At 36.8% G+C, this 27767-nt stretch overlaps 2 protein-coding genes and 1 long non-coding RNA gene across 4 annotated transcripts; all 3 read left to right on the top strand.

The window, feature by feature from the left end:
• Window positions 1–9568: 9568 nt before the first annotated feature.
• On the top strand, window positions 9569–10741 carry LOC134229101 (uncharacterized). 2 transcript variants are annotated; one of them, XR_009984123.1, is made up of 2 exons: window positions 9569–10225; window positions 10643–10741. It is a non-coding gene; the product is annotated as an uncharacterized LOC134229101 (long non-coding RNA). The 2 variants fall into 2 exon arrangements; XR_009984124.1 differs by having other exon boundaries at window positions 10368–10741.
• A 3153-nt stretch (window positions 10742–13894) lies between these two features.
• LOC134229094 (uncharacterized) lies at window positions 13895–17325 on the top strand. The gene is made up of 2 exons (XM_062710803.1): window positions 13895–15257; window positions 15344–17325. Exons 1-2 carry the CDS (start codon window positions 13895–13897, stop codon window positions 17323–17325), a joined length of 3345 nt encoding a protein of 1114 aa, XP_062566787.1.
• A 118-nt stretch (window positions 17326–17443) lies between these two features.
• On the top strand, window positions 17444–18832 carry LOC134229093 (uncharacterized). Its single transcript, XM_062710802.1, has 2 exons — window positions 17444–17915; window positions 18033–18832. Exons 1-2 carry the CDS (start codon window positions 17444–17446, stop codon window positions 18830–18832), a joined length of 1272 nt encoding a protein of 423 aa, XP_062566786.1.
• The last annotated feature ends 8935 nt before the right edge of the window (window positions 18833–27767 follow it).

Genomic DNA, 27767 nt, shown 5'->3' with positions numbered 1-27767 from the left:
TGTCATTAGCCGGAAGATTTCTAAATAACTGTTATTTAAAAATATTTAAATTTCTTTTATTTCAATTCTAGGGACCACCCCCAAACGTGCTAACGGCAACACAGATAAAAGCATAGTTCAAGAAGAAAGTATCGTAACCCTGGGAATGTGGGAAATCGTAGAGTTTATGACTGATGAGTGACTAGTAAGACATTTGTATCTAATATGACCTAAAGAAAAATAGTAAACTTATATGAAAATAAGTGATCCCAGAAAATTTATTGATTATCTTGCTACATGGCAGAATTTATGTGTACTCGGACAAAATGCGTTTTGTCGACCGTTTTAACGGTCTCAGACACACGGTTTTGTTCTTGGGTCCAACAAAAGGCATGTTGCCCTCGAACTCAGTCAATAAATGTATACAAATTTTGCTAATAAGAGGACGAAATGGACAGTGCATATTTAATCATCAAATGTTATACTCGAATAAAAAAAATCCTTATATTTTATTAAAGATTAAACAAATCAATGCAACATTTTATTTGTTTGTTTTCTTAATTATATGCAACAGTGATTTCTGTGCATCAATCTCAATCTCTCTCTCTCTCTCTCTCTCTCTCTCTCTCTCTCTCTCTCTCTCTTAAGATCAAGTTGCGCGCGTCATTACAAGGACATATGGTTATTTGTTTGCCGTCATATTGTTAATAAGTAAACACACGTGCGATTAAATACCTTTATCTGTGATAACCTTCTGTGACCTTAGTAAGTCTTCCGAGGAGATTTATCAACCTACATGTAAATACACATGTCCAGCATTATCAACGAACCTCTCCGAGTTCACTTTTTGTACTCCCTCGAAGAGTTAATCATATTTTAAAAAGTTTATAACATCCTTAAGACTTTCAAAAAACACACATTGGGAAGCAGTGTTGTAAGGGTCTATTTCTAATTTCAGAATAACGAATATTCACGCATTTTTAATTATTTTTTTATTTGAATTCCACTCACAGCTCTCAGCTGACATTTTGTAAGCTAAGCTTTAGGATCAGAAGCAGGAGCAACACGCGCTCTTTTGAATTAGACGATACAATAAATCTAAATCCTTTGATTATAACATCTATATAATGTATATAAAAAACATTTTAATAAAAACCAGTGAAGGTTTAAGAATTTGCCAAATGTATTTCGAATTTAAATGAAAACGTGTAAAATAAGTAGAATTAGATCAAAATTGAAATGTCTTTTAACGCTTTGAAGTTAGCTGAGGTTAGAAGGTCATAAACCTTCCGAAATCAATCGAGAATTTATCTGAATAAAATATTTTCTTTTTTCCACAATAGATAGAATCCTGTACTCTAATGATTATCTACCACTCCAAGGAATTGATTTATTTTTGGATAGTTAAAATCGAGTATTTATTAGTATTTACCCCATGTGACAAATGTTCTATTGGATAGAGAACTTCTCAGAAGGATAATTTTATTGTGAGATTAAGTTTAAACTTTTGGCACGATTTCTGACAAACAAAAATTTTCTCTAGCTAAAAAAAAAAAAAACTTCTATACTGGAGGTTGGCCCTCTTCATTCATTGCGCGGAACAACATTGAATAATGAATGCTAAGAAAAATTAATTATACAGTATTTCATAACAATTGAAAATTTCAGGAAATGTGAGCACTGAGCTCACAAAACGATACCCCTGTTTCAATATGATACAAAGGCAAAGTCCATCTTTTGCTACGGAAAATCCCGAATTAGGCCTATTTGTTTTATTTTGTCAGAATATAAAATAGGAGGTCACAATGACACCATGTAAAAAAGATAAAGTGAAAGTCTATTACATTTAAAATTGTGGTATAGGAGGAGTTTTGATAAGCGATGGGTGACCCCTGTATCATAGAAAAAAATTCTATTTTTATGTCGTGCGTTTTAAGTAGAAACCACAAATTAAATGTGCCCGATCAAACGTAAAATATACGAATGCGCAATGCCACTATGCAATAATAAAATGTATATAAAAGTAGAAAGTTTCATTCATTGAAATTCTGTCAATGTTAGAAGTTGCGGATAATGAATGACAGAAAGACACCCATCCCCATATATAGTCCCACTTTTGAAGCGAGGAAAAATAAAAAAAAAAAATAAAAAATAAAAATCCTGGTATTTTACAAACCTTGGATATATAAGTATGCAGGCATACCTGATTTTCTTTTTATTTAAACAAATGTTTTTATTCTAAATTTAAAAAAAAAGTTGCAATATCGAAATTTCTGAAGCCTACCTGTATTTTGAGGAAAAAAAGCCCAAAATCAGGACCCCCGGGGAGCTTTCACAACCAAAGAGTGTCCTGCTCTAAATACTGCAATCTCCACATGAAACTTTACCAAACAATGTCAAACAAACTTTTTACCCTAGTGATGATTCCTGATAGAGGAATTCGGCCAATTAAAGAAGACAAAAAGCCTTGCTGGCGACCTTGATATGAAATCTGTATGGATAAAAATTTTTTGTATTTTAAATTTGGAAAATATGATAAATACGGGGTTCCTGGTAGAGCATGTAAACATTTTCGTTATTTTGCACACCGTTTTCCATAAAGACCAATAATATTTATAAAGTACTTCTTCGTATGATATTCTTAAATATTTATTGTTTATCTCTTTATAAGATTGAATGGCCCAATAATCTGAAAATCAAAAGTTTCCCATCTCAAGATATTTAAAGAGCAACTAACAGAGATAAACCAGCACTCAGAATTGTTGACTTTTCTAAAACCGTTGTCATCTAACCTGAATTAGGAACGCCAAAAACATGACGACTTCAAGGGTGTCATCTACTTCAGCCATTTTCGGTTTTTATCGTATATAGACACCATGTTTTCTTTCAATAGGTCAAAAAGGTAAAGCATGTTTTAGTGGGGGGAAATGTTTTTAAAAAAACCATTTTCTCAATAAAATATGCTACTTTTAATTCTCACTCAATAAGTTCGTATATGAAGACCTTCAGCAGGCTTAATCAACATTCATCTTACTGGATTATAGTTTTTACAGATTCTTAACCGAAATATGTACAGGTAACTCACCTACCTGGACTTAAGATAAGACATTAAAGACCTACATTTTAAGACATGACCTTCAGTGATGATTGTTTTGAATTAATTACCCAAGACACTGAGATGGTACGTAAATATTTTCATTAAAAATGTAAATTCACAATTAATACTTCGTCGATCCCACACTGAACGTCCGTGATAATATATGAAGATAACGAACAGTATTGAAGCTCAAAGGTCCATGCAACAGTACAAACAGAGCAAAGAAGGACCCTCAAAACACCAGAAATGAGATCGGGTGCCATGAAGGAGTAAGCGTCCCCTGTCGACCGGTCACGCAGTGTGTACATGACATGATCGGGCGAACGGTAAAACCAGTAGACAATTCTGTCAATCTGACAGGAGGCTTTCGCTGGCGATATCGTAAATGCAGGTCTGGTTTGATTATTATTGCGTGTTTCAGTAAATATTCTGCAAAGTTTTTTTTAAACTCCTCTCTACAATATTTACAGCAGTTGAGGAGAAACTTCAGGAGTAATTTTACCAAAATCAACAACATCAAAATAATGACTTTTTAACACTTTATATAATAAGCCCTCCCCCCAATAAAGTTTAGACTGCGATATATACTGTGGTTTTTGAAGATCTGGTCTTCAACCAATCTGTTGGAAATTCACAGGATACCAATTGAAACCTGTTATTATCAGACCTGTTTTTGAATTTTTTACTCAAATGAAGCAGAATTTATTCAGAAACTTGCACATAAAAAGAAGAAAACTAAAGCCTAATTCTTATGTCGAATTTATATATCCAAGTGAACTTAGAATAAAAGATACCATGCAGAGAGTCTAACAAATCTGTTTCATATTTTGAAATTTTACTAGCAAAAGGCGTTAATATAATAGTACTCTAACAACAAAACTTGATGACAAACGTGATAACTTCAATTTTTATCATATACCAACTTGTGTAGGAATACAGTAAATATACCCCAATAACTTGAATATGGGATTACTTCCAGTCTTCCATTTATTTTGAAATGCAAGAGCATGCTCCACGTAATTTTTTTAATAGGGCAAGCTATTGACAAACAAGTTGATGAAACAAGGATATCAACAATCTAATTTAAAGTCACCATTTTGCGAGTTCTATATATGGTCGATACAATGGCCTTGTCAGCAAGTACAATTTGTCATTAAGTCGATTGCTGACTGACATTTTTCATACCAATTGTTAGACTATCATTAACACACGAAGATTGTCGATCCGACCGAAGCCAGACCTGTATTTACGATATCACAAACCAAGAAAACTACAGAGCTACCTAGCAAACCATAGAAAAAATGTATTAAGTGATCAAAAACTGCTCAAGTTCTGGATTATATTCTTACCTCGACTGCACAAAAGATTTATTGTTAAAAATTAAACATCATAGTACGTGATTATCTGCATATTAACCTAATGAGAAGGTGAAAATTAGAACAGAGATCGATATAAATAAAATTATTTAAACAATAAAAAAAATATGAAGAGGGCATAAACACAGATCAACGCCTGGAAATCCCAGAGATGGGACCAGGTGCCTAGAAGGAGTTAGCATTCCCTGCACAACGGTCCCCACCGCTGTGAGTCCTCTGAATTGATCAGTAGACGGAACATTCTGTAGTCATATGTAGCATAAAACAAACCCTCTAATGATTATTTCAAATATGAAAGAAGTTAGCCAAAATACCACTCAATACAATTTAATTGTTGATCAGCCCTTATCGTCTATAGTCAGCAAATCATTCAAATATGAAGCAGATTCGCAGACCTTGTAGTGTCTTTTATGTTTAATATCACAGGGATATCTACGAAAAGCCCATTGGGCTCATTTTCGTAGGTTAAAAAAATAAAATTTTCGCGTTATAACGCGAAACTCTCGCAAATAAACATGTAAATTTCGCGTTATAATGCGTAACTTTGATTGATTCTATATTGTTTTTACGTCCCATTCAAAAATGTTTCCCGCATGTACGTCACCATATACCGATGAAGGGCTTCAAATTTTCACTTTTACTCGGCACTTAGGGCCATTGAACAGTGAGGGTTCTTTATCGTGCCAACGCCTGCCGTGACACGGGACCTCGGCTTTTAAGTTTCACTTCAAGTGCCGAGCGCACGGCGGAAGAACAGTTGCTATCCATTTTTTATCGACTTAGGTCAGTCGCGGAAGAGATACGAACTCACGACCTCCCGTTCACGGAGCGAGCGCTCTACCGACTGAGCTACTGTAAACGATTTGTAATGGAGAAACTAGATAACAAAATCTAAAGAAAGTTAAGACTTATGCAAATGTCTTGGTTAATCAGCAAAAGTTTCGCGTAATTATGCGAAAAATTTATTTTTTCAACCTACAAAAATGATCTCAATTGGCTTTCATAGATATCAAATGGTCACACGAATGAAAGTAACACCTATGGCAAGCCAATTTCATAAAAATGAGCTAAACATAGTTTTACAGTTGATAAACTAGGTTTATCGACTGTAAACTATAGTTTTCGAACCCTTAACTATAGTTAACGATTCGTTATAGTTTTCATCTGTAAAACTATATTACACGGTTGTAAACTATAATCTAAGAATGCTAAACTAAAATTATCTGTCTCATAATAAACGTTAACGATAGATTTTGTTGATAAACACATATTCACATCTGTAAACCATCATATTCGTGAACTATACTTAAGAGTTGTTAAATATGGTTTCACAAATCGTGAAACTATATTTATCAGATAAACTATATTTTGCAGCCGCAAATGGCTGTTTTCAGTGTTAATTATAGTTAATGCTTGTAAAACATAGATCATCGAGTAAACTATAGTTTACAGGTGTGAAATATAGATTATCATAGTTAACTGTAGTTTACGGACCGTAAATTAAAGTTTACAGTCGATAAACCTAGTTTATCAACTGTGAAACTATGATGAGCTCATTTTTGTGAATTTGGCGTGCCGTAAATACCGGTATAACTATTGTTAACTAATACAACGTCGTCTCGATATGTCTCAATGTCGAGCTGATGGCCACAGCAAGTGTTTTTTAATAAATTCTGCTTCAGAGGAATAAAACAAAACAAAAAAAAAACAGGTGCAATTAGTGTCCATCGGAATTCCAAAGGTTTTTGGAAGATCTGACCTCCGAAGCGAGACTACATAAATGATTTTGACAATGAGGAACTCCAGTATCCTTTTAATATCAACTTCAGAGTACTAGTATTTGTGTGTAGAATGAGGTGAACTATATGGAGATAACGAATCGTATTCAAGCTCTAAATTCTATTAAACAATACAAATCAGGAGGTAATCACACACGCTCTATAATATCAGAGTTGGGATCAGGTGCCATGGAGGAGTAAGCATCCCCTGCCGACCGCGGCCGGTCACTTAATGATAGATTGTATCTGCTGACAAGGTCAGTATATCGACCATAGAACTTACGAAATAATTACTTTTAACGAGGCTGTTGATATTCTTAATTGTTTCATTTTATCATTGAGGCAAATGCTGACTGACGTTTTTCATACTAATTGTTAGTCCATTATTTATACACTGAATTGACGACAGATTTTTCCGTTATTTCCCGATCTTGACAAGCAGCACACGGCGGGTGTGATCGGTCAGCTGGGGATGTTCACTCCTACATGGCACCTGATCCCACCTCTGATATTTTAGAGGTCCGTGTTTGCTCTGCTCCTATTTTGTATTATTTTATGGACTTTGATATTGAATACTATTCGTTATCTCCATATCCTTCATTTCATCAACTTGTTTGTCAATTATTTACCTCATTTTTGAAATTGTTCATACGTAAAGCAAACTCTTGCATACCGCAACAGACACAACTTAGGGATGTAAACCCCAGGTGATAAAGATATGCTACTAGAGAAATTGACGATTGAAAACCTATGCTGATCACGATTATTATGAAGCTTTGTTACTAGATTACCATTAAAGCTTTTTTGTAGTAAAATATCCAAGTATGAAACAGATGTGTCAGACTCTGTGACATCTTTATTTCCAAGCTCACCGGAATATATCGTATTGACATAAGAATGGAAATAGCCATGGTGAATTGACAATACGTCGTCGATGTATCTAAATGTGGAGCTGAAGGCAATAGCAAGTGTTTTCTTCTTTTCACGAATTAGCTTTTGAAAATTCTGCTTCATATGAATACAAAAATAGGTCTGCTTATTACGGGGCGCAATTGTTACCCATGGGAATTTCGGAAGACCTTGTCTCCAAAAACCATAGATATTGACAATCAGAAACTTATCGCCGAAATATGGCTGTAACATTGCCGACTAGGCGATGAACAATGATAATCAATCAACCAGAAACTCAAGCATCTCTTTAATAGCAAGGGACCCAGTTGAGCATTTACTACACCCTACAATGTATCATTGTTTGTAAAGACTTTTTTGAAGTTTATTACACACTTAGTAATAAATACAGGTTTTTTGCATATGCGATATGGCTGACGTCACAATAGCCGTATCAGCCCTCCAGGGCTGATATGGATTTTGCGGGGCTGATAACCTATATCAGCCCCGCAAATCCATATCAGCCCTCCAGGGCTGATATGGCTATTGTGACGTCAAATATCACACCATTAGTAAAATAAACTACAAGATCAGTACTTGTGATCATACACAATTTTTGGTGGGTTCATATTCTCTTAATTTAAACTTTTTGAAAATAAGGTTAATCTTAATTTACAAATACTTGTAATAGATTAATGTCAAATTACGGATCTAGTGCATTGAAATAGAAGTAGAAACAAACCCAAATCGTATGAGACAATAGACCATGTACATGTATGTAAGAAGTCAATGCATGTTTATTTACTTATTTTCTTCTCAACTTAATGTTTGCTGTATTTTATTACTAAGTATGTAATAAACATATTAATACATACCCTTTTCCACATCACATCCTGTATCAGCCCTCGACCAATATCAGCCCTTGGGCCTTCGGGCCTCTGGCTGATTTTGGTGTCTCGGGCTGATACAGGATGTGATATGGAAAAGGGTATGTATTATTCTCTATTTATGATCGATCCAACCACTGGAGTGTTACAGGTTTTTAGCTCATATGAGCTGAAAACTCAAGTGAGCTTTTCGAACCACCCGCTGTCCGTGTCCCGTCCCGTCTGTCCGTCTATCTAGCTGTCCGTCCGTCTGTTTCAACTTCTTCTCAAGGACCGCTCGGCCAAATTTAACTAAATTTGGTACAAATCATTCTTGGGTGAAGGGGGGCGGGGTTAAATTCTTAAAATAAAGGGACAACTCCCCTTGCAAGGGGAGATAATTTAGAAAAGACAAAAATAGGATGGGGTCATTAAAAAATGCACCAATGGGTCAGAAGAGCTGCTTATGTGGAAGCATCCTGGGGTAGTGTAGATTCTAAATTGCTAAAATCATGACCCTCCGGGGGAGGGCGGGGCCACAATAGGGAATCCAAGGTTAAATATACATGTATAGGAAAAATCTTTAGAAATCTTCCTCTCAAGAGCCAGGAAAGCTGAAACTTATGTGGAAGCATCTTGAGGTAGTGTAGATTCTAAGTTGTACAAACTATGACCCCCGGGGGAAGAGAGGGACCACAATAGGGAATACAAGTTTTACATTGAAATATATAGGAAAAATCTGCAAATCTTCTTTTCAAGAACCACTGGGCCAGTGAAACTGAAACTTATGTGGAAGCATTCTGAGGAAGTGTAGATTCTGAATTGTTAAAATCATGAGCCCCGGGATAGGGCGGGGCCACAATGGCTGTTACGGCCATTTCGGTTACTAGACTTTTTAGGGTCATTAGTGTGATGTGACGTCATCGTTTTTGGGGCACAGTAATTTTTTGTGTAGAGCCCGTGTTATCATGGCAGAACGTGGCAGGGCTTGGTGCCGCATATGTTACCAGTTTGCCATTTGCTAGTTTACTATGATGCTTTCCAGTCTTTGTATTGATATTTATATCACTGGAGGAAACTTCTAATTGGTGAGTTTTTCTATGTAAATCATTTAGCTGTATACACTGTATATTTGTCATCTCGGTAAAGTTAGCATTTTTATTAACCTGGCTATCAAGTTATTGTTGAAAGTACTTGTGCACTATGTTGGAGTGATAATTAGTAAGTTAGGTACAATATTGACATACATATTGTAATTTCGCTGGATACGTGCACATTTATTACGTACGGGAGATAAATCTTTTTATTGCCATGTTTTTCTATCATGATTTGTGTCAAGAAGAGTTATGCCTCTTTGTTTACATTTGACGACAGTTTTGTGTATTGAAGTATTTTCTAGAACATGTAATACATCATGATTATTTGCTAGGATGTGTTATTATGTGTAACTTGCTTGAAATATCTTGTATTTGGCTATGTTTTCAGTCAGGTGTAAATTTAGGGTGGCTTATGAAAAAATAATTTTTACTAATTTTCTATAAAAATTAATAAACCTGAGACACAAATGTAATATACTTTACAGGTTAGAGATATATTTAACACAATTTCATAAGTCAAAGTCACTCATAAAAAAAATTATTCAATTTTTATTTCAACATTCCTCTTTTTTTTGGAATGTAAAATGTGACATTGCATAGGGTCTTATATTAAATGGTTGTATGAGCCTATAAAATCTTACTCTACAGACACAGTTCTTTTGCTAATTTTACTAGCGATGTTTCTTCAATAAAAATCAGTTTTTCTAGTTGCCATGGAAACTGTCTTTAATTAATAAAAGTTAAAATTAAAATTGTGTGTCGGACGAACTCTTGTCTGTCCAATTTACACTGACCAAAAATGATTAAATTGACAGATGTTGCATGCGTGTTTCAAGCTTCTTGCCGCTTTTCAGCTGTAGATATGCACTTTCTTGCATAATAAAATTTATTTCTATCCAGATAACATTGTTTTTCTGTGAAATATGTTAAATCAATTAAATCTTCTCCTTTGTCTGTCCTATGTTACGGGCGAAAATTGTAAAATTAAATACCGATTTTTTCAATCAACGGACCTCTCTGGGGCCCCTTTTACGACATACATGTCTTGAGATGGTAGAAAACGAGTGCATCACGTGTTTACCGCAAACCAGTCTGTTTACAAGATGGACGGAGGCAAGGAAAAATAGTTGTCCGTCTCACTGAAGTATGTAAGTTACGGGCGAATGTGTGTTCGTCCGAATGTTCGTCCGAATGTGATATTTTATGAAATTTAGACGCCAAAATTAATTAACATCACACATATTCTTGTGAATTATCATGCTACATTACCGTAATTGTTATTATAGATTGAAATAACTTCGTAATTTCATCAAAATATAAAGTAAAGCGATGATTTTTCAATCTGGACAGAATGATTTCCATTCGGACGTAACAAGGACAAATACTTTAAAGATATCTATGTTATTATGGTAATTATATTGAATTCTTAATGTTTAATGTCAAGCAAACTTGAGTGAAATTTTTTTAATGATCTCGGTCATATCTATAAAAGTTGATTACAGATTACCTCTAATTAATTCAAATGAAATAGATTTAATATCTTAATTTCTTCTTTTAACAGTATATACCAAAGAGACAGTTGAAGATCTTGAGAGGAACTTCATAGCAGCTATATAAAGATTATGTCAATAATTACCTGAATAAATATCTTTTAGATGGAGATAGATCATTTTGTGTGTTTTTTCCTCAGTTATTATGTGTAATAAAAAATACAAAAGAGATTAAAATTCCCTAAATCCTCAGTGTCCGTCCAGGTTTTTCCAACATCTGTCTTCTGTTAATCCAACATAAAAAGTGACATTTTAAAGTTTCATACTAGTGTTATTTATCAATTTTTCCCAATTTTTTTTGCATTCTATGTCTTTGGTCATCATATATTTCAAATTCCAAAGCTGAAAATACTTTTCTTTAAGCACTTAGAACAGAAAAATAGACTTTTTGTCTGTCCCTGTTCGTCCAACACTTTGTCACTTTTTTCATATTTTAATGAGTTTAAATGATTTTGAAATATGACAAAAGGTTTAAACATAATTGCTTACCTAGAATATAGTACAAGAAATGTAGATTTGCAATTTATATTGTAGTTGATGGAAGATATAACCGATTTTGTCTGTCCTGTTCGTCCAACATGTGATGTGGACAGCCCGATTATTTTTCATGAATAAAAACATTTTTCCTTAAAAAGTTATCTTTTTAATGATGCAGTTAGCAAGTATAGATATATATTTTATCCCATGTCAAAATTTAAGTTGATATTTCAAGAAAAAAATTCTCAAGTATTTGTCACAGATATTCTACACTGTACTGAAAACGTAGCCATTTATAGTATTTTTTCTTTGTATTTTTAGGTCACCTGAGTCACTCAGGTGACCTATTGCTATCTGTTTTTGTCCGTCGTCGTCCGTCGTACGTCGTTCGTCGTTCGTCGTCAATCGGTCGTAAACTTTTGAACATTTTCAGCTTCTTCTCTGCAACCACTGAACCAATTTCAACCAAATTTGGCACAAAGCATCTATGGGTGAAGGGGAACAAAAATTGTGAATTTCATGATCCCTGCCCCCCTGGGGCCTGGGGGGTGGGGCCAAAACCAGTAAAATTAATGCAATCTTCAAAAATCTTCTTCTTTACTCCTGGACATCAAGCAGTCAAACTGTTTGCATGATTGTAATCAGCATTGAGTCCTTTACCAAAATTGTGAAATTCATGGCCCTGGGGTCAGGGGTTCTTGTACTAGGGCGGGGCTAAATAAGTATATAGTGAAAATGCATTATTTCTTTGAAAATCTTCTTCTCTGCTCCTGGGTATTAAATAAACTAACTAAACACATAGTTATGATGAGCAAGAGTGCCTCTACCAAAATTGTGAATTTTATGGCCCCAGGGTCAGGGGTTCTGGTGTCAGGGCGGGGCTCTATTGATTATATAGAGGAAATACATGAATTCTTTGAAAATCTTCTTCTTTACTCCTGGGTATTAAATAAACTAACTAAGTATATAGTTATGATGAGCAAGAGTGCCTCTACCAAAATTGTGAATTTTATGGCCCCAGGGTCAGGGGTTCTGGTGTTAGGGCGGGGCTCTATTGATTATGTAGTGAAAATACATGAATTCTTTGAAAATCTTCTTCTCTGCTCCTAGATTTTATATAATTTAACTAAGTACATAGTTATGATGAGCAAGAGTGCCTCTACCAAAATTGTGAATTTTATGGCCCCAGGGTCAGGGGTTCTGGTTTTAGGGCGGGGCTCTATTGATTATATAGTGAAAATACATGAATTCTTTGAAAATCTTCTTCTCTGCTCCTAGGTTTTATATAAACTAACTTAGTACATAGTTATGATGAGCAAGAGTGCCACTACCAAAATTGTGAATTTTATGGCCCCAGGGTCAGGGGTTCTGGTGTCAGGGTGGGGCTCTATTGATTATATAGAGGAAATACATGAATTCTTTGAAAATCTTCTTCTTTACTCCTGGGTATTAAATAAACTAACTAAGTACATAGTTATGATGAACAAGAGTGCCTCTGCCAAAATTGTGAATTTTATGGCCCCAGGGTCAGGGATTCTGGTGTTAGGGCGGGGCTGTATTGATTATACATGTATAGTGAAAAAACATTAAATCTTTGAATATTTTCATCTTTGCTCCTAGGTTTTAAGCAGATGAATTACCTATATAGTTATGAGCAATCCCTAATCTTCAAGAATTGTAAATTTCAAGGCCCCAGGGTCAGTTGTACCATAGTGGGGGGGGGGGGGGGGGGCTGTACTTTGTACTGAAAATGAATGAATTGTTTGAAATGTGCTCCTTGGTGTTAATCAAATATTTTTGAAAAGCAAGTATGCCTTTCCAAAAATAGTGCAATGTGTGGATCTAGGCCTAAGAGTCAAGGGTTCATGTGTGGTAGCGGCACTACTGATTATTGCTGAATATTACTGATTAGTTGAAATGCATTTTTTGTTCCCCTACCCTGCCTATGGGTATAAAGTAACCAAACTAAGGAACTGCTAAGTGTATAGTTATGATGACCAGATCGTAAATGCTATAGCATCTAGCATCTAGCAAAACATGGATCAAATTCAGTCACTGGGAAGTTGTTGAATAATGCTCAGGTGACCTATAAGGCCCAGGGGCCTCTTGTTTGTAGTAAATCGTCAGTGTAATAGTCGTCGTCATTTTCCACGTCATATTTTCCAAGTCATTTCTACGTCTACATCCATGTCAATGTAATCATCATTTCAACGTCATTCACGTCATTTCCATGTCAACTTCAAGTCATATTTCCACGTCATTGTCATCGTCATATCTCATCATCCTCATAAATAAAATCATTGGACGCATTTGCATGTTGTTTCCTTAATTACCTGTCCGGAGTCAGTACAAAATATTTACAATTAAAAGTAAATTCAGCACCTTGGCGCACCTTTGTTTTCACCTGTACAGAAACCAACTGCACAGCAGTTACCGCATTTGCATGTACCTGTGTCTACCACACAGTCTACCTTGAATCCACATGCGCCTTTGTTTACATCTGTGTCAAGGACTGTAAGTCAGCAGAACTGGAATACACCATCTGTGACTCCAGGTACTTCATCACATGTGCCTGTTAGTGTGACTACATGTACGCCACATAGTATTCCTTACATTCCTATGTTGACACAACATAGTACGCCTTATGTACCTGCGTTACCAACATTCGGTGACTTGTAAAATTCAGGCATGCGCACAGTCATAATCGTGAACATGAAGGCCTACTTATTGTGGCACAAGAACTAAATAAGCCAAAATCAGAAATACAGAAGTTTGAAGGGAATCCAATGGACTACCAGAGATTCATTAGACAGTTTAATACAAGGGTGTGTGCTAATACCAGCTCATATGAAGAACGTTTGAACTTTCTTCTGCAATTTACCAGTGGTGAGGCTAACAGAATAGTGACTGGATATTCACACTTAAATGCTGAAAGCGGATACAAGGCAGCGATGGATGAATTCAAAGATCGATATGGTGATCCAGACATTGTTGCGCAAGCTTATGTGAAAAAAGCATTGAATTGGTCGTCAATAAAACAAGACAATGCAAGGGGACTTGATGACTATGCAATATTCCTTACAGAGTGTCAGCATGCTGTCAACAACGTAGCCAGCGCTAGAGCCTTAGAGTATCCAGAGAACATGAAACTTATTATAAAGAAACTTCCGTTCTACTTACAAGAAAAGTGGCGAAATGTTGTGTACGAGCTCAAAGACAGAAGAAAAGTTGTGAAGTTTGAGAACTTAGTGAAGTTTGTTCGTAAGGAAGCTAAAAAGGCCAACGACCCTATTTATGGAAGAGAAGTGATGAATATCTCAACATCTTCAACCCACGGACAGAATGTTAAACCAGCCACATTCTCAAAACAGAAAGGGAACTTTGCAACTAAGACCGTGGAATCCCATCTATCTACAAACAATTATGCATATGAACAACATAGACCAAAATCATCTGGATTTGTGAAACCATGTGCTTATTGTCAAGGCACATCACATTCATTGGAAGAGTGCCGGAACATTATGAAGCTACCCCTAAAGGACAGATATGAAGTGTTGAAGTCCAAGGGACTGTGTTTCTCGTGTTTGAGATCAGGACATCTTAAGGAAGCCTGTCAACACAAGTTATACTGCGTTCACTGTAAGAAGTGTCACCCATCTATACTTCATGTGATACCTCGACAAGGCAAGGAAAACCCAGTGACTACTGATCAAAACAACAACAGCTCATCTGCAGCCGTTTCTTCAACAGCGCATATGGGGGCTGGGGACTCAGTGAGGCAAGCGCTTCCAGTCATACCAGTACGTCTGAAATCAAGAAACAGTGACAAATTTATTACAACTTATGCTTTCTTGGATTCTGGGAGTACAGCGACATTTTGTACAGAGGAAATCGCAAGATCACTTCACCTTGAAGGCAAAAAGACTGTGCTCAACTTAACAACCATGGGACAGCAGAGGACAGAGAACTGTAGCATTCTATCTGGTCTTGAAGTGAGTGATTTAAATGGTGATCACACAATTGACTTACCTCCTATATACACTCAACCGGATCTGCCCATATCTAAGAAAGACATTGGTACGTCCGAGGACCTACATAGATGGCCGCATCTGCGTGATGTACATATTGACACCATAGATAGTGATGTTGGTTTGTTGATTGGTGTCAATGTACCGAAAGCAATGGAGCCATGGGATGTGATTACTAGTGTACACAAAGGTCCATTTGCTGTTAAGACTCATTAGGATGGGTAATCAATGGACCGCTTGATACCAGACCAGAGAATGGTACTTACAGTACATACGTCACAGTCAACCGTATCGACGCAAGATTAGAGGAGCAAGTGAGATATCAATTCAATCATGACTTTAGTGAAAGAGCTATCGATGATGTTCCAGAGCCGTCAAGGGACGACAGGAGATTTCTCGACTTTGTGACAAATTCAGTTCGCTTTGAAAATGGACATTATGTCATTGGTCTACCATTCAAATCAGAAAATGTGATAATGCCAAACAACAGAAAACAAGCAGAACAGAGACTGAATTCCTTGGCTAAGAAACTTTGTAGTGACAGTGAATTCCATGACAATTATAAAGCCTTTATGGACAAAATTATTAGCGAAGGCTATGCACGAAAGGTACCTATAGAAGACTTGAATCAAGATGATGGACACGTTTGGTATTTGCCGCATCATGGTGTACTACATCCCAAGAAGAAAAAACTTCGAGTTGTGTTCGACTGTGCAGCGAGGTTCCAAGGGACTTCACTGAATGAACAATTATTACAGGGCCCTAACTTGACAAACACACTCATCGGGACTTTGATGCGATTTAGAGAGGAGGAAATCGCTGTGATGGGAGATATCGATAGTATGTTCTACCAAGTACGTGTTCCGCCACAAGATGCTACTTTTCTACGATTTCTCTGGTGGAAAGATGGAAATCCTTCCAATAGTTTACTAGAGTACCAGATGATCGTGCATTTGTTTGGAGCCACATCTTCTCCTAGTTGCGCCAACTTTTGTTTACGAAAAACAGCTCAAGATTGGTCAGGACATTTTAGTGATGAGACAATAAAGACAGTTCTTCAGAATTTCTACGTTGATGATTGTCTGAAGTCAGTGAATTCTGTAAGAAATGCTGTGACATTGGTGAAAGAGTTACAGGGAATATTGGAAAGTGGGGGATTTCATATATCGAAGTGGATCAGCAACAGTCGTGAGGTCATGTATTCGATACCAAAATCCGATAGAGCTAAAGAGGTCAAGGACTTGGATCTTGACTATGATACACTACCGGTAGAGAGAGCCCTCGGCATCCAGTGGTGTGTGAATTCTGACATCTTTCAGTTTAAACTGGACTTCAACAGGAAACCACTTACAAGGCGGGGAATTCTGTCAATGGTGAGCGGTGTGTTTGACCCACTGGGATTCTTAGCTCCACTACTACTCAAGGCCAAGATCATTCTGCAGGAATTGTGCAAACTTCAGCTTGGATGGGACGACAAGATTCCAGATGACACTGCTACTCAGTGGAATAATTGGTACCAAGATCTCGAGAAACTGAGGGACTTCAAAGTGAACAGATGTCTGAAACCTTATGGTTTTCATCCACTCATGGTACAGTTACATCATTTTGCTGATGCGAGTGAAACTGGATATGGTACAGTGTCATACTTGTGCATGGAGAACGCTTCTGGTGAACGTCACTGTTCCTTTATTATGGGAAAATCCCGCGTTGCTCCACTTAAGACAACATCTATTCCACGATTGGAGTTGACAGCAGCCACGGTAGCCGTCAGAACCAATAGGATGTTACTTAGAGAATTGAATATTCCTGTCCATCGTATTACATACTGGACCGACAGCATGGCCGTTCTACGTTATATTCAGAATAGTACGGCGAGATTTTATACTTTTGTGGCAAACAGATTAGCAGTTATCCACGAAGGGTCACAACCAACTGACTGGAGATACATTAACACAAGGTTGAATCCAGTGGATCATGCATCTAGAGGTATCTCTGCAGATGGCTTATTGAAACAGGAGAACTGGATCAAACCCCCCAATTTCCTGTTTGAACCTGAGGATCATTGGCCAACACCAGCTTCACACCTCACTGACACAGAACTGTTCGACAGACCCAGAGGTGAAAAAGGTTACTGTAAAGACAGTTGTCACAAAATCACAGGAATTACAAGAGAACACAGCAGATATTAATGAGCTGTTTCAACATCATTCGTCTTGGTATTTATTAAAACGTAGTGTGGCATGGATTTTGAAGGTGCGTAAAGAACTGTTAAGACGTGTTCGTGTGAAAAGACTCGATTCTTACTCAATGGTACAGGATGATTCTCGTGACAAGGCTTACATTTCCTACGAGGACTTGAAAGATGCAGAAAAAGCTATACTTACGTTCATTCAGTGGCAAGAATTTTCTACGGAAATAAATACCCTTATGTCAAGAAATTCTAGTGTCAGTCATGGTAGCAGAATCCGGAGCCTTGATCCATTTTTGGATGCTGGTCTTTTGCGAGTCGGTGGCCGTTTACACAAGTCAAGTTTTCCAGAGGAGATGAAACATCCAGTGATTTTACCCAAAGATCATCATGTGTCCACTCTAATTCTTAACCAAATTCATCAGGATTTGTTACATAGTGGCAGAAATCATATGCTAGCTAAGCTGAGAGAACGTTACTGGCTTATCCATGCTCCATCTGCAATTCGGAAAGTCATATCAAAGTGTGTTACTTGTAGACGACAGAGGTCTAAGGTTGGAGAGCAAAAGATGGCAAGTTTGCCCAAAGATCGTATTATCCCAGACTAACCACCATTTAGCAGAGTTGGTGTGGATTACTTCGGACCATTTGAAGTCAAAGTGAAACGGAGCCGTGTGAAACGCTATGGTGTTATATTCACTTGCTTAGCTAGTCGTGCAGTGCATTTAGAGATAGCAGCTTTGTTGGATACAGATTCCTACATAAATGCACTACGTCGTTTCATAGCAAGAAGAGGACAAGTAAAGAAAATACGTTCTGACAACGGAACTAACTTTGTTGGTGCCGAACGTGAACTTAAAAAATCCATACAAGAATGGAACCAAGCACAGATCCAATCTGCGATGTTACAAAAGAACGTAGACTGGCAGTTTAACCCACCAGCTGGATCACACTACGGGGGAGCCTGGGAGAGGTTAATTAGATCTATTCGTAAAGCCATGAATAGTGTACTAAAGGAGCAGACACTTGATGATGAAGGACTTCATACTCTAATGTGTGAAATTGAATATACAATCAACGACCGACCAATAACAAAGAACACGGATCAACACGGTGACTTGGAGCCACTTACTCCAAATCATTTGCTTTTGATGAAGAGGAAACCTAACCTTCCTCCAGGAGTCTTCGATAAGACAGATCTGTACCACAGACGCCGTTGGAGACAGATACAATATATGGCCAACTTGTTCTGGCATCGTTGGGTACGCGAGTACTTACCACTCCTCCAGGAACGACAAAAATGGCATGATATCAAGAGAAACTTTCAAGTCGGTGACATTGTGTTAGTTGTGGATTGGAACGCCCCGAGGAACTCTTGGCCGATGGGAATGGTGCATGAGGCAATTCCCGACAGAAATGGACTCGTGCGTCAGGTCAAAGTGAAAACTGCGACAAACATTTTAACGCGACCTGTCGATAAGCTGTGTATGATACTTGAAATGGACTAAGAGACTGTTTGAGATGTGTTTACTAAGAGACTTTGAATATGAATATTCTTCTTTATCATGTACATGTATTGAATTTGCTAGGCATCATGTTTATCATGTGCATATATCATTTTTTGATGAGAATTTAGTACAGTGTAACCTGTTTAACTTGCATTGTGTTTTATACAATTTTTGGGTTAATGGATATAATGTATATATCTATTTTTGTAATTGTGTCACATTTGTTCCACAATTAGGGGGCTGGATTGTTACGGCCATTTCGGTTACTAGACTTTTTAGGGTCATTAGTGTGATGTGACGTCATCGTTTTTGGGGCACAGTAATTTTTTGTGTAGAGCCCGTGTTATCATGGCAGAACGTGGCAGGGCTTGGTGCCGCATATGTTACCAGTTTGCCATTTGCTAGTTTACTATGATGCTTTCCAGTCTTTGTATTGATATTTATATCACTGGAGGAAACTTCTAATTGGTGAGTTTTTCTATGTAAATCATTTAGCTGTATACACTGTATATTTGTCATCTCGGTAAAGTTAGCATTTTTATTAACCTGGCTATCAAGTTATTGTTGAAAGTACTTGTGCACTATGTTGGAGTGATAATTAGTAAGTTAGGTACAATATTGACATACATATTGTAATTTCGCTGGATATGTGCACATTTATTACGTACGGGAGATAAATCTTTTTATTGCCATGTTTTTCTATCATGATTTGTGTCAAGAAGAGTTATGCCTCTTTGTTTACATTTGACGACAGTTTTGTGTATTGAAGTATTTTCTAGAACATGTAATACATCATGATTATTTGCTAGGATGTGTTATTATGTGTAACTTGCTTGAAATATCTTGTATTTATAGTATTTTTTCTTTGTATTTTTTGTAGTAAATCGTCAGTGTAATAGTCGTCGTCATTTTCCACGTCATATTTTCCAAGTCATTTCTACGTCTACATCCATGTCAATGTAATCATCATTTCAACGTCATTCACGTCATTTCCATGTCAACTTCAAGTCATATTTCCACGTCATTGTCATCGTCATATCTCATCATCCTCATAAATAAAATCATTGGACGCATTTGCATGTTGTTTCCTTAATTACCTGTCCGGAGTCAGTACAATGGCTGATCAAAGTTTAACATAGGAATATTTAGGATTTTAAAAAAAATCTTCTCCAGAACTACTGGGCCAGGAAAGATGAAACTCATGTGAACGTATGCTCAGGTAGTACATGTAGATTCAAGTTTGTTCAAATCATGACCCCTGTGGGTAGGGTGGGGTCACAGTCGATATAACAAATGGGAAATCTGTTATAGAACGTTACTCAGGTGATCAATGTGGCCCATGGGCCTCTTGCTTAAAATACTGATTGTGATTGTATGTTGACATAATCAAGTCGTATGAATGCCATGTTGGCGTCATTATTTTGCATGTCTTGATATACTCTAAATTACCAAATTTACTCATATTAAAATTTTTATGCCCCCGTAATCGAAGATTCGGGGGTATATAGTTTTTGTCTTGTCCGTCCGTCTGTCTGTCTGTCTTTTCCGCAAAAACTTTAACCTTGCCCATAACTTTTGATTTGGTGGAGCTATGACTTTCATATTTCACACTTAGTACACTCAATATATTCATGTGTATCTGTATCCCTTGTGACAAGACCTTTCTTTTAGCACCACCAAATTTGACCTTTTGACCTTGACCTTGGAGTTTGACCCACTTTTCCTCAAAAATTCCAAACTTTTACTTTGGTCATAACTTATGAACGGTTAGGGATAGGGGTATCATACTTCACAAATGTAATGCTTGTGACAAGACCTTTCTTATGGAGCCAACATCTTTGACCCTTTGACTTTGACTCTGGAGTTTGACCTACCTTTCAAAAACTAATCCTTAGCGATAACTTTTGAACAGGTAGTGCTAGGGCTTTCTTATTTCACAATCGTATTTCTTGTACCCAATTGTAAACCAACTATGATTTGCGTCATCTTTTATTCGATTAATCAGGTTGAATTCATTCCGCGACGATTAATTTTCGAGACAGGGGAACCATTTTTTATCAATATAAAGCAAGAGGAAAGGTTCGCTACGATAAATATTCGCGATTTAAAGTTGGTCGCGAATCTCGCAAATATTTCTCGCACGCGAATAAATGTTGGTTTACAGTATTTAATTTGCATTTAAGAAAAGTTTGATCTTTGCTATGTTGCTCTACGGGAGCATCAGTGTTTCACAAACACAGCTTGTATTATCTAAAAAGATCGAATTTTGACTACTTGCATGCCAACATAATTATCCTGCATGTAGACATAATTATCTTGCATAATGACATACTTTTCTTGCATGTTGACATAATTTATCTTGCATATAGGGGGCAGGAATATGCCACCATATACGAGGGTTGTCCCGTAAAATCGTGGACAAGTTGTCTAGTGTGAAAAATAAACATCACTGCGTTCTGAAATTTTCAATATTATTTAGTACATATTTTAGTAATATACACAGCAAATTTCAGATAAATATATGCATAAATAAACAAATTATGAGATTTTATGCCATGTATTGTATCACCTTACGGCGCATGGATTATAACGTCAAAGTGTCTAAAACAGCGTCATGTTTTATCTTTGCTGAAAATGAAGTTGGATGAGTCCGACTTAAATTTAGAAATTTCATTGATACACATTCTTTAGTCTCCATCAACAGTCGAAGATCCAATTGGCACCCTCATGCGATCTTCTGAAGATTTATTAGTAAGTTACGGACAATATTCTCACCATCATTCAACTAATAGAAAATCTCATATCAGCGGTCTACTGTGACAGCGTCTTTTCCTATTACATAAGGGTTTTGTCCGTATGTTTTGTACTCCCCAGGGACTCGATAATAAAAAACTTCGCTAAGAAAACTCCTATTTCATTTGTATACTTAAGATATGGTGATATTTTTATAATCTTTTTTCTTCTATGGTCATTTCAAGTCTCTAAAGGTGTCATTACAACATCGAAATAAAACTAAACTGTTCTCCGGTGCTCCGTAACGTCATAAAACGTCACAATTTTTCGTGTTGTTGTGTTTACCACTTTCCCATTTCGAATGCTCGAGAAACTGCCAAAAATTAAGCAAATGCCTTAAAATTTTTACAAAGACTACAAAATTGATTGTGGAATTGAATTAGGATAATTTTAATCCAAATCTTATGTATTTAAAACTTTTATTTTGAATTCAAACTTGTGTATTCTTTAATAAAACCTTGGTTTTTTTACCATGCGCCGTAGGACAATACCTCGTGCACATTCAAGCAAAATAAAATCTTTATTTTTGCCTATATTTTATCAAAAAAATTATCATGCACTTAAATATGATAAATAAACATTTACTGAAATTTTCAGCTTAGTGCGCCCATTACTTTTCGAGAAAAACGCTTTGTCCACGATTTTACGGGACAACCCTCGTACATTGACTATTTTAGGTTTTTTTTACTAAACAGATTTTCCGTAAAAGAACAAGATGTGTTTGTGAAACACCGATGCCCCCGTATGGCAGCTTATGGCGAGGGTTGAGATATCTCAAATGGGTTGATTGATTGATTGTTGTTTAACGTCCCTCTCGAGATTTGTTCACTGATTATTATGACATACGGAGACAACACCACTTGCCGGTGGAGAGCTACAAATTTTGTCCTATACTTGGCACTTAGGGCCATTGAGCAGGGAGGGATCCTTTTCGTGCCAGCACCTATTGCGACACCTCCTCCCACAGTGGGATTCGAACCTGCGACATAAGATCAACTCCTTACTTCGCAACTCTCAAACGGAAGTCAAGTCAAACTCCAAAGATCAATGTCAAAAGGTCAAAATTGTGGGTACCCAGAGGAAAATCTTATCGTGAGGAACACATCTGTTAATTATGAAATCCCTAGTGCTCAGTTGTCAAAAGGTATGGCCAAGGTTAAAGATTTTTAGGCCAAACTCTAAGGTCAAAAGGAAAAAAATACCCATTGAAAGGTCTTGTCACAACGAATACACATGTGAAGTATGAAAGCACTAGCACCGCATGTTCTAAAGTTATGGCCAAGGTTAAATTGTGGTATTTTTTTTGTAAAAATGTTTCAAACTCAAACGTCGTGGTAAGGAGGTCAAATCTGATAGTAGCCAAAGAGAGGTCTTTTCACAAGGAGTACACCTGTGAAATATGAAAGCCAAAGTTCCACCCTCTAAAACGTTATGTTAACGTTTTTGTGGACAGACAGGGCAAAAAGTACACCTGAGTCAAGATCAAGACACATTGGATCATAAGCAGTTCTTGTACCCAGTGTCCTTCATTACAAAGTTTGATCATGAAGAAGAATTCTATACTTTATCAGCAAAAGACCTTGAACTTGCCGGAATGACCTTCGATCAAGGTCACAGCGAATCGTTGGGTCATAAGTAAATGTCTGTATCAAGTATATGTATAAACTCTCAATCGTTTCAATCGTTCTCACTAACAAAGTTATAGCCAGGAGAAGTTTTCAGGTACATACAGATGGACTGACAGTGTCCTCCAGATATGCTATGGAGTGTTAGATGTTACATCGGTCTTATGCTCACCTGACCAGTTTATACTTTAGGATACCAGGTATTTCACCTGTAACATATAGAGATAACGAACAGTATTCAAGATCAGAAGTCCATAAAGCAATACAAAATAGGAGCAGAGCAAACACGGACCTCCAAAACATCAAAGGTGGGATCAGGTGCCATGGAGGAGTGAGCATCCCCTGCCGACCGGTCACATCCGCCGTGTGCTCCTTGTCATGATCGGGAAATGACGGGATAATTCTTTGTCAATTCATTTATAAATAATGGACCAATAATAGTATGAATAACGTCAGTCAGCATTTGACTCAATGCAAAATTGTATTTGCTGACAAGGTCATTGTCTCGACCATAGAACTTACGAAATGATGAGTTTAAACGAGACTGTTGATATTCTTGTTTCATCAACTTGTTTGTCAATGATTTACCTCGTTTTGGAAATTGTTCATACGTAGAGCATGCTCTTGCGTATCGAATCAACTGAGATAGATAAACTCCGCATGCAGGTGATGAAGGTACATATATTGCTGCATAAGTAAGAAAAGTTGACGATAGAAAAGTTAAAGTCGTCACGTTTATCATAGAGCTGTCTTTTTTTTCAAGTAAAATATCCAGATATGAAACAGATGTGTAAGACCTGTGGTATCTTTTATCTCAAGCTCACCAGGATATATCGTATCAACACAAAAATGGAAATAACCATGGTTAATTGACAACACCTCGTCGATATACCGGTATCTAAATGTCGTGTTGAAGGCCACAGCAGGTGATTCTTCTTTCACGCATAAGATTTTCACTAATTCAACATGAATACAAAAAATGTCTGCTAATAACGGGGCGCAATTGGTACCCATGGGAGTTCCAATAGATTGTTGGAAGACCTAGTCTTCAAAAATAACACAGATATTGTCAATCAGAATCTCAAGCATCTTTTTGATATCAATTTCAGAGTACTTGTGTGTACAATCAGAATTTTTTTTAACAAAATAATTTTGCAAATGACCAATGACAAGGTAAGTAAATTTACGAGTTCCATTTTTATTTAAAAAGCAGCTGTCAATGATGTCGAAAAGCCTGGATTTTAATTGATCGTGGGAAATGGTTGTGTATAAACTTGAAAAGTCGTAGGTTTTTTGGTAAACTGTTGATTTTAGTAAAATCTTGGGATTTCAAATGGTCCAAATGTTCACTGGAATTTTTAAGTATCCACATCTGATTTACACCACTTCTTGAATATATTGTTGCACTGTAATCTTGAAGTTTCTCCTTCACTACTGTTAATATCTTAGTGAGGAGTAAAGAAAGAGGCTTGGTTGAACATTTACTAGAACCCTCTATGTATCTTTGTTTGTTAAGATTCTTATGAACTTTCGGAATCCAATATTTGACATATGAATGAAAAGTGACTATCATAAACGATAAAACTTCATTATACTTTAATGTTGAGTTGAAGACAACAGATTCGATACGTTAGTGCACATTTTGTCGACAAATACTTGACTTACCTGACTTATTCTATATTCCTGTTCCCTCCTTGGGGAGCATGCGTGGGGCCGCAACCACACCGCGCCATCGGACTGTTTTGGGCTGGTGTTTTTAATTGGATGCAGGTAAAACCTGCATCTTTTGCCTCCATTTCCATGGATCTTCTCCAGGTTTGCCTGGGTCTCCCAACCCTCCTTTTCTCTTGTGGATTCCAATCCAGAGCATGTTTTGTAGTGTTAAAATCTGTTCGAACACGCAAGTAATTTGTATTGTAAAGTGTGGTTCATTTAACTTTTTTCAAATCACTTTTAAAAATTTGGTAAGCCTGTGCTTCAGTTTGGACACGGCAGTTTAAGATTTACATATTTGATTTGTATTATACACATATATGAGATTTTAGAATTTATGTGTGGTCCTTCTCTTATTTGCGTTTGTTTTTAGGAATTTCTAACATATGCAACTTTAAGCTATGTTCTGTTATTTATAGTTACATTTATTTGAAAACTGGTGTGGAGGCCATTCTGTAATTACTGTTGTGAAGGATTATTGCATTGTATATATTAAACTGTAACTTTTCACAGAAATTATATGTCATTTATTGTTGATAAGATGTAACGTTGTGTAGAGATGGCGGCCCGTACCAGTCACATCTCATTGTCCTGGCACTGGAAGTTAATCTCTTCGCACTGGAGAGGGGTATCCTGTTTATCCCAAACACCGTTTGGATTGCAGTTTATTTTGTTGTTATTTTGTTAATTAAAATGTTTTAAATGTAGTGAAAGATTTTCTTTATTTATCAGAGTCTCGGAACCAGTGTTGTTTGAGAGAACTGCTTTTAACATTCGTGTTAAAAATTGCGATTTTGCTGTTGATGGAGAGGGCTTTAGAATTCCAGATTTATCCGAGGGTATTGAAGGCATGTATTGCCTTATAAATTCGGCTTTTGACGTCGTCATCTGCTCCATTCCTTGTTGACGCTACTCCCAGATAAGTGAATCTGTCAGTTTCTTTGATGTTCTCCCCATTTAACTGGATTGATATCTTTTGTTTGTTGTTGATTCTCATCACCTCTGTTTTCTTAGTATTCATTTTCTTTTGGGCTTCTGATGCCAATAGTGATAGTTTCTCTGGAGCATCTTGTAGCTTATGTGAGAGCAGGTCAATGTCATCTGCAAAATCCAGGTCCTCAAGTTGTTTGGTGAAGGTCCACTGGATTCCGGTCTTACTGCCCTTTATTGTTTCCTGCATGATCCAGTCAGTGACTATCAGAAACATGGTTGGTGAGAGGATGAAGCCCTGCCTGACTCCTTTTTCCACATTAAAAGAATCTGTGAGCTTCCCATTATGGATGATGTGACATGTGGCATCATCACACAGATTCCTGATGACACTTTTGAACTTTGGTGGAATTCCATACTGCCCCATTAATGATCAGATGGTTGACCTGTCCACACTTTCGAAGGTTCTCTCAAAATCCACGAAGATTGAATAAAGAGGAGACTGGCATTCAATGGACTGTTCGATGATAATACGAAGTGTGGTCGAACCCTGCTTACTCTGATCTTAGTTTCTTGTCCAATGCTCCTTTCATTCTTTCCAACATTACTCTTGTTAAGATCTTACTGGCGATGGACAAAAGCATGATGCCTCACCAATTTACACAGAAACCAAGTCTCTTTATGTTCTTAGTGTAGTCTACTTGTGTGCCAAGTTATATTGAAATCAGACCACAACTGTAGGAGGAGTAGCGTTTTGAAAGAATTTCACAGAAATTTCTATTTTTAGTAACCACGGCAACACCGTTCATCGAAATCAAAAATCGATAATCAGAATTATGTATCTTAGTGTAGTCTACTTGCGTGCCAAGTTATATAGAAATCAGGCCAAAACTGTAGGAGGAGTAGCATTTTGAAAGAATTTCACAGAAATTTCTATTTTTAGTAACCACGGCAACACCGTTCATCGAAATCAAAAATCGATAATCAGAATTATGTATCTTAGTGTAGTCTACTTGCATGCCAAGCTATATTGAAATCAGACCAAAACTGTAGGAGGAGTAGCATTTTGAAAGAAATTTCAAAGAAATTTCTATTTATAGTAACCACGGCAACACCGTTTATGGAAATCAAAAACCGATATATAGAATTATGTTTCTTAGTGTAGTCTACTTGTGTGCCAAGTTATATTGAAATTAGACCAAAACTGTAGGAGGAGTAGCATTTTGAAAAATTGGTTACAGACAGACGGACAGCTAGACAGACAGATAGACGGACGGACGCGCGGTTTACAGGATGTATGAGATTGGTCATCATAATCTTTACATACATTGAATAAAGTATGTAAAGAAGGAGGTGATTTGTAGAGCTAATGCATGACATCCTACTTTATGCTGCTTTGGATGATGAAGTAGGGGCCTATTGGATTAAAAAGTAAAAAATTACACTGAATTTGTACATTATTAATGAATTTTGAGCCTTACATTTTTTGGATATTAGTTTTGTCTAAGGATAAAGGAGGTTTTGCAGAACAAAGTGAAGGGAAGAATGTAATCTTAACCGTTATCTAGGGCAGAGAGGGTCGAAATATCTCATAGATTTTGCGTAAGTATTCGCTATGCACTCTGTCAAAAAGTAACACTCAGGATTCGTGAGGTGCTGCAACGACAGTATCCTGTAACAACAGTTTGGTGTTGTAGAATGTTGGACAATGAACTGTTTATAGGAAAAGATAAGTATATGTACTGTATTCGATTTTTTTTTTCTACTGAGAGCTTACTCTAGTATTTTGTAAATCTGTTATAAAATCGCCTTTTTTCATGTCAGAAGTAAAATTTTCGTAATTGAAGGGATAAAAATAATTTCATGGAGATTCG

This window comes from Saccostrea cucullata, unplaced genomic scaffold, assembly GCF_032062105.1.
Source record: "Saccostrea cucullata isolate Sc308-1 unplaced genomic scaffold, CSIRO_AGI_Scuc_v1 ctg405, whole genome shotgun sequence".
NCBI classification, from domain to species: Eukaryota; Metazoa; Mollusca; class Bivalvia; order Ostreida; family Ostreidae; genus Saccostrea; species Saccostrea cuccullata.
This window is presented reverse-complemented; position numbering and strand designations above follow the sequence as displayed.

Coding starts and splice junctions, on each gene's coding strand:
- LOC134229094 (XM_062710803.1), top strand. CDS start 13,895: ATGGACTACCAGAGATTCATTAGACAGTTTAATACAAGGGTGTGTGCT. Junction 15,258..15,343: donor CACCATAGATAGTGATGTTG/GTTTGTTGATTG, acceptor TTTGCTGTTAAG/ACTCATTAGGATGGGTAATC.
- LOC134229093 (XM_062710802.1), top strand. CDS start 17,444: ATGGTACAGGATGATTCTCGTGACAAGGCTTACATTTCCTACGAGGAC. Junction 17,916..18,032: donor GGCAAGTTTGCCCAAAGATC/GTATTATCCCAG, acceptor TCACTTGCTTAG/CTAGTCGTGCAGTGCATTTA.